Genomic DNA, 11,113 nt, shown 5'->3' with positions numbered 1-11,113 from the left:
TCATTTTGTTTAATCCTGGAAACGCAGTGAAGTAAGTGCTAGTGCAACCTCATATTGCAGATGGACAAATCGAGGCTGGACATGTGGTGGCTGAATGGTAAAGAATCTGCCCGCTAATACGGGAAATGCAGGTTTGATTCCTGGGTCTGGAAGATCCCCTGGAGAAGGAAATGGCAACTCACTCTAGTATTCTTGCCTGGGAAATCCCAAGGACAGAAGAACCTGGTGGGCTACAGTCCATGGGTTTGCAGAAGAGTTGGACACAACTTAGCGACTGATACGGAAAGCAGCAGTCGTGGTAAGGTCTTGATTGGAACTAGCCCGCGGTCCAGACCCAGGCTGACCCTTTTAGCCCCTCCACCACATGCCTGGCCAACAGGCAGGCGAGCGGACAGCAATGTGGATTTCCTTCAGGGAGCTGTCATACAGAACAGCTGAATAAGTAAAGCTGTGTGCTGAAAAGTCCTTGTTCCTCATTTACAAGACTCCACGCTGCCGTCCTGTTCCTCCCAGTGACTATTCCTCCGGCCAAAGACTCCGCAGACAGGGCAAGACAGGGCAGGGCTGAGCCCCAAACTCACAAACGTGTCCAGCAAGCTGCTGGGGAGTCCTTGTTGGGTCCCACAAGGAGACCTCCCAGCAACCACCCCCTCCCCGCTTGTCCTAGAGACTCCTCACCCAGGACACAGAGTACATCTTGATGATTTAAATGAAAGCAATAACATAATCAAAACAATTTCAAACTGCCTGAGTCCTGGGGGAAAGAAAAAACATTTCAGGAAAATTGGACACCTCATAATTCATTCCTTTGCACAGTCATTAAATTAAAAAAAATTATATCTAAAATAGGATGTAGACTTCCTAGAAGATGTTCTTGAAACTTAAAAACTCAAGAGTTCTAAACGGGACGGTCTGTTAAAGCTTTATCAATGCCATTGGAGGGTTTTAATGATTTAGGATTTTTAGATCTGTACCTGCCAAAATTATCTTCTACAGATATTACCACCTATGTGTATAAGGTGAAATGCCACTTCTCTGATTTAATTGCCTGTGGCTTTGGGCTATCTATATGTGCTCATATGGACTATTCTATGCATACTTTGCAGTGATTCCCATCCCATAATTTCAGCACCAAGCCTTATTTCAGGGCAGTGTCGACAACATATATCCATCAAATTGAAAGTCAGTTCTATCTCTTTCAAAAGGAAACATCAAGTCCATGTGCCAACACATGAGCCAACATACACAGCACCTCCACTAAAAAGTCTGATGAGGCCAATTAAATCCCCACTCTCCGGGAGAGGTCACTGCTAAGCTGTCCAGAGAGCTGCGGTGCCACAGAGAACCTAAGAAGCTGCCTGGAGGAAGTAACATCTAAGCTGAGGGATGAAAAATCAGATCTGGATGAGATAGAGAGTTGGACTATAAAGAAAGCTGAGCGCCGAAGAATTATTGCTTTTGAACTGTGGTGTTGGAGAAGACTCTTGGAGATCCAACCAGTCCATCCTAAAGGAAATCAGTCCTGAATATTCATTGGAAGGACTGATGCTGACGCTGAAACTCCAATACTTTGGCCACCTGATGCAAAGAGTTGACTCATTGGAAAAGACCCTGATGCTGGGAAATACTGAAGGCAGGAGGAGAAGAGGACGACAGAGGATGAGATGGTTGGATGGCATCACCAACGTGGCAGACGTGAGTTTGAATAAACTCTGGGAGTAGGTGATGGACAGGGAGGCCTGGCGTGCTGCAGTCCATGGGGTCACAGAGAGTCAGATACGACTGAGAGACTGAACTAAACTGAGGAAAGAGAGAAGGCACAGGGTGTTCTGGGCAGAGAGAATAGCCTAAAATCAGAGAGCAGAGCAAGCACAGCCCACCCAGGGGAAGATGGAGCACAAAGCTTGCGTGGGGTGATGGTGATAGAAGAGGCTCAGGAAGAGGGTGAGGAAGGATCACCAGCAACCCTGCAAACCACCTCAAGGAATTTGCTTAGCCCAGTGGAAGCCATTCAAGTATTTTAAGAGAGGAAGCAATTGCATATACATTTTTTAAAAAGTCACTTTGCAACAGAATGAAGAGATAGACAAAACCAAACCAAACCAACAGCAGGGATTTCTCACTCTCTTCTTTATAACTTTTAATTTTTACATAATTTCAAAACAGTAATATGTGTCACCTGTGATAAAAAACAATAAAGCCATTTTCATTATTCAGATTTTAAAAACCTACCTTGGCAAAAGACCTGAACAGATACTTCACCAAAGAACATGGATTGAAAAACAAGCATCGGAAAAGATGCTCGTATCATATGGCATCAGGGAAATGCAGATTAAACAGTGAGATACCACTGTATGCCTCTTGGAATGGCCAAAACCCAGAACACTGATGTGATTAAATGCTGGCGAGGATGTAGGACAACAGGGACTCTCGTTCACTACTGGTGGGAATGCAAAGTGGTGCAGCCACTTTCAAAGACAATCTAGTGGTTTCTTACATAACTAAGCATCCTCTTAACATATGACCCAGAAATCATGCTTCTTGGTATTTACTCAAATGAGTTGAAAACTTATGTTCAATACAAAGACATGTACATAGATGTTTATCACAGCTTTATTCATAATTGTCAACACTTGAAAGCAACCAAGATGCCCTTCAGTAGGTAAATGGATAAATTGTGGTATATGTAGAAAATGAAATATTATTGAGCTCTAAAAAGAAATGGGCTATTAAACCATGAAAAAATATGGAGGAAACTTAAACGCATATTTCTAAGTAAAAAATGCTAATCTGGAAAGGTTACACACAGTATTACTCCAATGATAAGATATTCTGGAAAAGGTAAATGTTGTTGTTATTTAGTTGCTAACTTGTGTCTGACTCTTTGGGACCCCATTAACAGTAGCATACCAGACTTCCCTGTCCTTCACTATCTCCCAGAATTTGCTCAAACTTCTGCCCTTCACTATCTCCCAGAATTTGCTCAAACTCATGTCCATCGAGTTGGCAATGACATCCTCATCATCCCCTTCTCCTTCTGCCTTCAGTCTTTCCCAGCATCAGGGTCTTCTCTAATGAGTCAGCTCTTCCCATCAGGTGGCCAAAATATTGGACCTTCAGCTTCAGTATCAGTCCTTTCAATGAATATTCAGGGTTGATTTCATTTCAGATTGACTGGTTTGATCTCCTTGCAGTCCAAGGGACTCTCAAGCATCTTCTCCAACACCACAGTTCAAAAGCATCAATTCTTCAGTGCTCAGCTTTCTTTATTGTCCAACTCTCACATCAATACATGACTATTGGAAAAACCATAGCCTTGATTAGATGGACCTTTGGCAAAGTAATGTCTCTGCTTTTGAATATGCTGTCTAGGTTTGTCATAGCTTCTCTTCCAAGGAGTGAGTGTCTTTTAATTTCATGGCTGCAGTCACCATCTGCAGTGATTTTAGAGCCCAAGAAAATAAAGTCTGTCACTGTTTCCATTTTTGCCCCGTCTGTTTGCCATGAAATGATGGGACTGGATACCATGATCCTAGGTTTTTGAATGTTGAGCTTTAAGCCAACTTTTTCACTTCCTCTTCCACCTTCATCAAAAGGCTCTTTAGCTCCTCTTTGTTTTCTGCCATTAAAGTGGTTGTTGTTGCTCAGTTGCTCAGTCATGTCTGACTCTTTGCAAACCCATGGACTACAGCACACCAGGCTTCCCAGTCCTTCACCATCTTCTGCAGCTTGCTCAAACTCATGTCCATCGAGTCAGTGATGCCATCCAACCATCTCATCCTCGGTCGTCCCCTTCTCCTCCTGCCTTTAATCTTTCCCAGCATCAGGGTCTTTTCCAATAAGTCAACTCTTCGCATCAGGTGGTCAAAGTATTGGAGCTTCAGCTTAAGTATCAGTCCTTCTAATGAATATTCAGTATTGATTTCCTTTAGGATTGATTACTTTGATCTCAATGCTGTCCAATGGACTTCAAGAGTCTTCTCCAACACCACAGTTCCAAAGCATCAATTCTTTGGCACTCAGCTTTCTTTATGGTCCACCTCTCACATCCATACACAACTACTGGAAAAATCATAGCTTTGACTATATGGCCTTTTGTTGGCAAAGTAATTCTCTGCTTTTGAATATTCTGTCTAGATTGGTCATAGCATTTCTTCCAGGGAGCAAGTGTCTTTTAATTTCATGGCTGAAGTCACCATCTGCAGTGATTTTGAAGCCCAAGAGAAAAAAGTTTGTCACTGTTTCCATTGTTTCCCCATCTATCTGCCATGAAGTGATGGGACCCAACCCCATGATCTTAGTTTTCTGAATGTTGAGTTTTAAGCCAACGTTTTCACTCTCCTCTTTCACTTTCATCAAGAGCCTCTTTAGTTCCTCTTCACTTTCTGCCATAAGGGTGGTGTCATCTGCATATCTGAGGTTATTGATATTTCTCCTGGCAATCTTGATTCCAGCTTGTGTTTATCCAGCTCAGCGTTTCTCATGATATACTCTGCATATAAGTTAAATAAGCAGGGTGACAATATACGGCCTTGACCTACTCCTTTCCCAATTTTGAACCAGTCAGTTGTTTCATGTCTGGTTCTAACTGTTGCTTCTTGACCTGCACACAGATTTCTCAGGAGGCAGGTAAGGTAGCCTGATAATCCCATCTCTTTAAGAATTTTACACAGTTTGTTATTTATGATCCACATAGTCAAAGGCTTTAGTGTAGTTAAAGAAGCAGAAGTAGATGTTTTTCTACTTCTAAGGTAAACCTATGAGACAGTAGAAAGATAAATTTTTGCCAGGGGTTAGAGAGGAGGGAGGGATGAACAGGCAGAACATGAAAGAATTATAGGGCAATGAAAGTATTCTGTATGATAGTCTAATGATGGATATGTGTCATTATGCATCTGTCTAAACCCACAGAATGTACAACACCAAGAGTGACCCCAGCATTAACACTGGGTGATGATGCGGTGTTGATGTAGGTTCATCTCTTGTAACAGATGCACCTCTCTGGGGCAGGATTTTGATAATAGGGGAGGTTGTGCATCTGTGGGGTATATGGGAAATCACTGTATTTTTTGCTTCATTTTGCTGTGAAACTAAAACTTCTCTGAAAAAATGTCTATCAAAAAGAAAGGAGAAAGAAAAAACAAAGAAGCGAAAAGCAGAGTCCCCGCCCCCTCCCCAGTCCCTCCCCCTGGAGTTGAGCGGAGGGGAAGGGGGTGAGGCAGGAGGCAGGGAGAGCTTCCCAGAGGGGCGGGGACCGCGCAGGAGGGCCGGGGACTGCGGCTGCGCAAAGGCGATGGGGGCGGGATCTGGGAGCACCTCCTAGACCTGGGGCTTGACTGGCTGGTGGGGTTGGAGGGTAGGGCAGAGGAGGAGATTCAGGAGCACGATGAAGCTCTGCCTCACCAGCCACGTGGGGTGATGCTGGTCACAGAGACGGGTAGCATCGAACAACCAGCCAACACGCAGAGCCAGTCACATTTCATGGAGATGAAACCACACTATGTGTGGTCCTTTGTGACTGGCTTTTTAAACTTAACAGAGTATTTCTGAGGTGCATCCAGGTTGCAGCATGCGTCATTCCTTTAAATGGCCATATAGTATTTCCATTGTATGCGGATATGTTATATTTTATTTATCCATTCATTGGTTGATGGACATTTGGGTTGTTTCTACTTTTTGACTGTAATGAATAATGCTGCTGTGAAAATCTGTGGACACACTTCTGTGTGAACATATCCTTTCATTTTTCCCATTGCTTGCTTGTATACTAACACTGTGTTAAGAAATTGCCAGGCTGTTTTCACAAAATGCCCCTAGATCCCCAGTAACATTTTTTTTTTTTTGGCTTTAAAACTTATTTTGTTTGATAATAGTATATCAACTCCAACTTTCTTATAGTTATCTTTTACCTTTTGAAAAAGATGATTCTATCACAAATGTGTGCTGCCATAACTAGTATATTATTAAGTTATGCATGTTTTCAGCTTGATTAAAATGATGTCACACTATAAACATTGTCTTCTTGGAATTGCTCTTTTCACTCATGCTATTTCTAAGACTCATCTATGTTTTTGTATGTTATTATAATTACATTTTCACTCCTGTGTAATATTCTACTTTGTGACCCTACCATAATTTATTTATCCATCCTCCTATCAATGGATATTTGAAATGTTCCCACATTTCCAGTATTTTGCTACTACAAATATATTGCTACTGTAAACATTCTTATCTTTTCTTGTTCTCAAAGTGACCAGTGACAGTCACAACTGTATACTTGTTAGAAATGCTTCCCTGGTGGCTCAGACGGTAAAGTGTCTGCCTGCAGTGTGGGAGACCCGGGTTTGATCCCTGAGTTGGGAAGATCCCTTGGAGAAGGAAATGGCAACCCACTCCAGTACTCTTGCCTGGAAAATTCCGTGGACTGAGGAGCATGGTGGGCTACAGTCCATGGGGTCGCAAAGAGTCGGACATGACTGAGCAACTTCACTGTCATCCCAGACTCACTGAGTCAGAAACTCTGCAGGTGGGGCCCAGAAATCTGTAGGTTTTTAAAATTTTGTTTTTATTTATTTATTTTGGCTTTAGTAGCAGCATGTGGGATATGTTTCAGGGGTAGCACATGTGACCTAGTTCCCTGACCAGGGATGGAGACCCCTGCACTGGGAGCGTGGAGTCATAGCCACTGGACCACTACAGAGGTCCCAAACTGTAGGTTTTAACAAGCCCTCTAGGGGGCTTCTGATGCCTGATGAAATTTGAGAATCGTTGCTCTAGGGTATAAAAAAGAGTGGCATTTCAGGATTCTAGGCAACAGGTTGTTTTCCAAAGTGGTTGTTCCATGTAACTCTCCATCATCAGTGTCTATGAGCCCCCACGGACACACCCCCTTTCAGCACTTACGGTTGCTGGTGCTTTCTCCTCCCTGGCTGTGCTGCCGTTATCTCCGAAGCATAGTTGTACCCCGCACAGGGGCGGCTCGGCCGTCACTGTGGATAAAAGCTTCTCTCTGAAATGTGTTTTTGTTTTACAGGAGTACATGCACCATCTGCTCCTCCTGGAACACCGTGCCGAGGAGCAGTTCCTGGAGCACTGGCTGAACCCACACTGCAAACCCCACTGCGACAGGAACCTGGTCCATCCCATCTAAGAGGCTCGGGACCAGCCTCTGGTATGTTCCCTCTCCCAGGCTTTCTGTTTCAGGGAGACAGCAGTGGGCAATGCAGGCAGGACTCCGGGGGCCTTTGAGAACATGATGCTGCAGGAACCAGCAAGTCAGTTAGTTCCGGGTTGGAGAGTGGGAGGGGCGAGGCGTGAGAGGTGGGTGGGGACCAGGTGGAGAGGCTCACTGGGGACACGCAGGGGGCCTGACTCCTGCTGAGCCACCAGGAGACCCCAAACAGGGGCGGGGTGAGACCCCAAACAGGGGAGGGGTGAGACCCCAAACAGGGGAGGGGTGAGGTCCCAAATAGGGTAGGAACGAGATCCCAAGTAGGGGAGGTAGGAGACCTCATTTGCCACCCACAAAGAGTCCCTCTGGAATACAAAACTGGAGAAGTGTGGCTTGTTGAGACTTGGGTCTTTCCAGGGGGGCGTCAACATCCATGGGCTTGACGGGTGACATCACAAGGGTCACCACTGTCACCAGGATCAGAAACTTTTTTTTTTGCTCGATCTTAGTTCTCTGACCAAGGATCACACCCAGGTCCCAGGGGTGGGAACACCAAATCCTAACCACTAGACTGCCAGCGCCTTCTTTACTGCCTCCGCACCTTCCAGCCTGGGTCCCTGCCCAGCCAGCCCAGTCTGCCCTCCTCCTTCGGCTCTGCCGTTTCAGTGCCCCTGAGCTGGACGGCTCAGCCTTCTTGGGACACCCGAGCACTGCACCTCTGTTCCTGCGAGGGGCTGCTTGCTGGTTCCCTCACTGTCCATCTGTGTCCATGTCCTCGCTCCCTTCCAATTCTTGCCAGATAACACAGCAAAACCCCTTCAGAGGTGAAGCTGGGTGAGTTTCATTTCTCCTCTGTCATGTGGATGGAGTAAGCAGGACAGAATACACAACTTGACACTCGATCAGCTGTGATTAACAGACGTCTTGTTCCCTTCTTGTTCATTCGGTGCCATTGTGAGTAGACACGTGAACACCCCCTTCAGAGGACTGCTCTTTGTAATTTTCAGGGTGCTGTTACACAAAACCTCTCATTTGGTCCTCTGAACATCCTTGGGTCATTGCAGGGCGTGAGTTTTAGTCCTTTTTTTTTTTTTTTTTTTCCTTTTTTAGTTTTGGTTGTGCTGGGTCTTCACTGCGACACTCAGGCTTTCTCTAGTTGCAATGAGCAGGGTCTACCCTTCGTTCCAGTGGGCGGGCTTCTCATTGCAGAGGCTTCTCTTGTTGCGGAGCACAGGCGCTAGGCACACGGGCTTCAGGAGTGGCGGTACTCAGGCTGAGTAGTTGTGGCTTCTGGGCTCTAGAGCATGGGTTCGGTGGTTGTGGCACATGGGCTTACGGGGTCCGCAGCGTGTGAAATCTTCCCGGCCGTTTGTTGAACCCGTGTCCCCTGCACTGGCAGGCGGGTCTTATCCCCTGGACCACCAGGGAAGTCCTTAATCCTGTTTTATAGGGGATTTAGCTGAGTGTGATTAAGCGACTAACGCATGCCAGCCCGTGGCTGATATGGCTGTCTTCTGACAGTCCCAGATCCTGCACGCTTTCTGCACGCTGTATTGCTGGGACCTGTGTGTGTGTGTTCCGGGGGTAGATGGGGCATGGTCCTCCTGAACAGTGAGAGGAGCCTCTCCTAGGAATGGAACAGGAGTTCTGTGTTTGAGGTCTAGGGGCTCTGCTAACATCCAGCTTTAGTCCCTCCAGGCTCTGAGCTGGTTCCTTCCTCTGCCAGCACTTGTTCCTCCCCTGACACCTAAGACCTTTGTCCTCCAGCATCAGAAGCCCTTGCTTGTGGAGTACATAAGCCCTCAGACCCTGGAACCTAGTGGGCTTGGGTTTGGCTCTCTTGGGTTTCTGCTCTGTGACCCTGGACAAGTCCCCTACCCTCTCTGAGTCTCTGAGTTGGGGTAGTGATGATGTGTACAGAGCCAGGCATGTCGTGACTGACTCCACGAGCAGGGCCCGTTGTCACCTTGGTGCAGGCCAGGTGAGAGGAGAGACTTCCAGGTTGGCGAGCCTCAGGGCAGCAGCCTCGCCTCTGGTGGTGGTGGGCTGGCTCCTGCAAAACAGAGGATTCCGTGGGGGCCTCGCTTCAGAAGACCAGGAAGCGGCTGGGGAGGGGGGGAGGTGGTGGGTATAGCATTCTGACTGTGACTCCACTTCAGAAAAAAATATTCCTCACTTTTCTCTCAGCTTCCTCATTTGTAACACGTAAGGGTTGCCCCTCATATGGCTATTCAGAGCATTAAAAAAGTCAGGGCGTGGAAAACAGTACTGCCCCGGCACATGCTAGGAAGTGTTCAGGAAATGACAATTTGGTAGCTGTTTCCCTTGCTCTCCTCCTCCCCACTTTTTCTTCTTTATCAACACATCATCACATTGACATTATTTTCTTTAAAAAATTTTTTTAAAAAAACCTTTTAATTTTATGTTGGAGTACAGCCAATTAACACTGTTGTGATAGTTTCAGGTGGATAGCAAAGGGTCTCAGCCATATATATACATGTATCCTTTCTCCCCCAAACTCCCCTCCCATCCAGGCCACTCAGTAATGTTGAGCAAAGTTCCCTGTGCTATACAATAGGTCCTTGTTGGTTATCCATTTTAAATGCAGCAGTGTGTACCTGTGGAGCCAAAACCCCCTGACTATTCTTTCCCTAGATCTTTCCCCCCTGGTAACCGTAATTTCCTTCTCTAAATCTGTGACTTTATTTCTGTTTTGTAAACAAGTTCATTTGTATAATTTCCTTTTAGATTCTTCACGTAAGAGATAGCATATGATATTTGTCTTCCTCTGTCTGACTTAGTTCACTTAGTATGACAATCTCTAGGTTGATCCATGTTGCTGAAAATGACATTATTTTATTCTTTTTAGTGGCTGAGTAATATTCCATTGTATATACGTACCACATTCTTTAGCAACATCATCATCATCATAACATTATCTTCTTGTTCTTTTCCAGCAGGTGCTTTGATGAGCAAAGGCCTGGATACTATTGAAACAAGATGAGCCTCCTTTCATTTCTTTTCCAGTTGTGGAGTGGAGATCTCCAGGGCTTGTGAATTGTGGGCACAGCAAGATTGTGTTGGGGACTAACGGCAAATATTTATGCTGCTTCACTTTACTAACCTGAACAGCTCATTAAAACCAATCCCTTAAACTGTAGATCCTCCCTCCCTCCCCTTCAATGGTCCCTTCCTACCAGTTTGAAGGGTAAGTAGAAGGGGAATCGTTCCTGGGGCTGGTGGAGCTGGGACCTCTAGAACAGGAGAGAGGTTAGTGGGAAAGCCTTGTTCAGCCCAGTGAAACACACCACTCAGGCTGTGGGGGTTTTGGTCATTGCTTTTTTTCCTCTCTCCTTTTCTGCTGTAATAAATACTGGTGTTAAACCTACTTTCCATTGGTGTCTGTTTTCGTTTCCTAGAAGAAGAGAAGCAGAAAATTTCTCCCTTGTTTATCTTTGTGACTCCAGCATCAGAAAATTCACTCTTCTTAGAATAGTTGGATGGATGAAAACACAAACACCCAGCAGTTTTCCACAAAGGTCATCTTTTTTGGTAAAGAGATTATTTGTCCAAGACCAGCTGTGGGAATATGGCCATAAGTTAGTACTAGGTCCACACCCTGGTCTTGTAGTCAAGGGGACATTTCTTGTGGAAAGTGGGTCACAGCTTCCGTATGTCAGTGCCCCTTACCTGCTCACAACCCCCAGAACCAGAGATTGGACTAATGAAGACCAACAAAAGTAGAAACTGGGAAGGCAAGGGAAAGTGGGCTGGGTGGTCCTACGGAGAATGTGGCATCCTCAAAAAGGATAAGGAGAGATGCTCGTCCACCCTGGGTTACAGAGGCGGGTCTGTGCCAAGGGAGCCCAGGAGGGCTTGTCCAGGAGACAGCTACTGAGCTTCTCAACAATGATACTATATTTATTTTATACCCACTAAAGG

General features: G+C 45.7%; 1 protein-coding gene across 2 annotated transcripts in view; it reads left to right on the top strand.

Moving 5' to 3' along the window:
* The window catches only part of C5H17orf67 (chromosome 5 C17orf67 homolog), a 31,847-nt gene extending 21,288 nt beyond the window's left edge, over positions 1 to 10,559 (top strand). Inside the window, exons 3-4 of one of the 2 annotated variants that reach the window (XM_043900866.1) lie at positions 7,034 to 7,171; positions 10,129 to 10,559. In XM_043900866.1, coding sequence (XP_043756801.1) covers positions 7,034 to 7,150 — 117 coding nt within the window. In that variant the 3' untranslated portion in view covers positions 7,151 to 7,171; positions 10,129 to 10,559. The remainder of the gene's footprint in view (positions 1 to 7,033; positions 7,172 to 10,128) is intronic. The other variant, XM_043900867.1, reaches the window with a different exon arrangement.
* The last annotated feature ends 554 nt before the right edge of the window (positions 10,560 to 11,113 follow it).

The sequence above is a fragment of the Cervus elaphus genome, chromosome 5 (genome assembly GCF_910594005.1).
Source record: "Cervus elaphus chromosome 5, mCerEla1.1, whole genome shotgun sequence".
Classification (NCBI taxonomy): Eukaryota; Metazoa; Chordata; class Mammalia; order Artiodactyla; family Cervidae; genus Cervus; species Cervus elaphus.
Note: the sequence above shows the minus strand (reverse complement) of the source record. Positions and strands in the feature narration are given on the sequence as shown.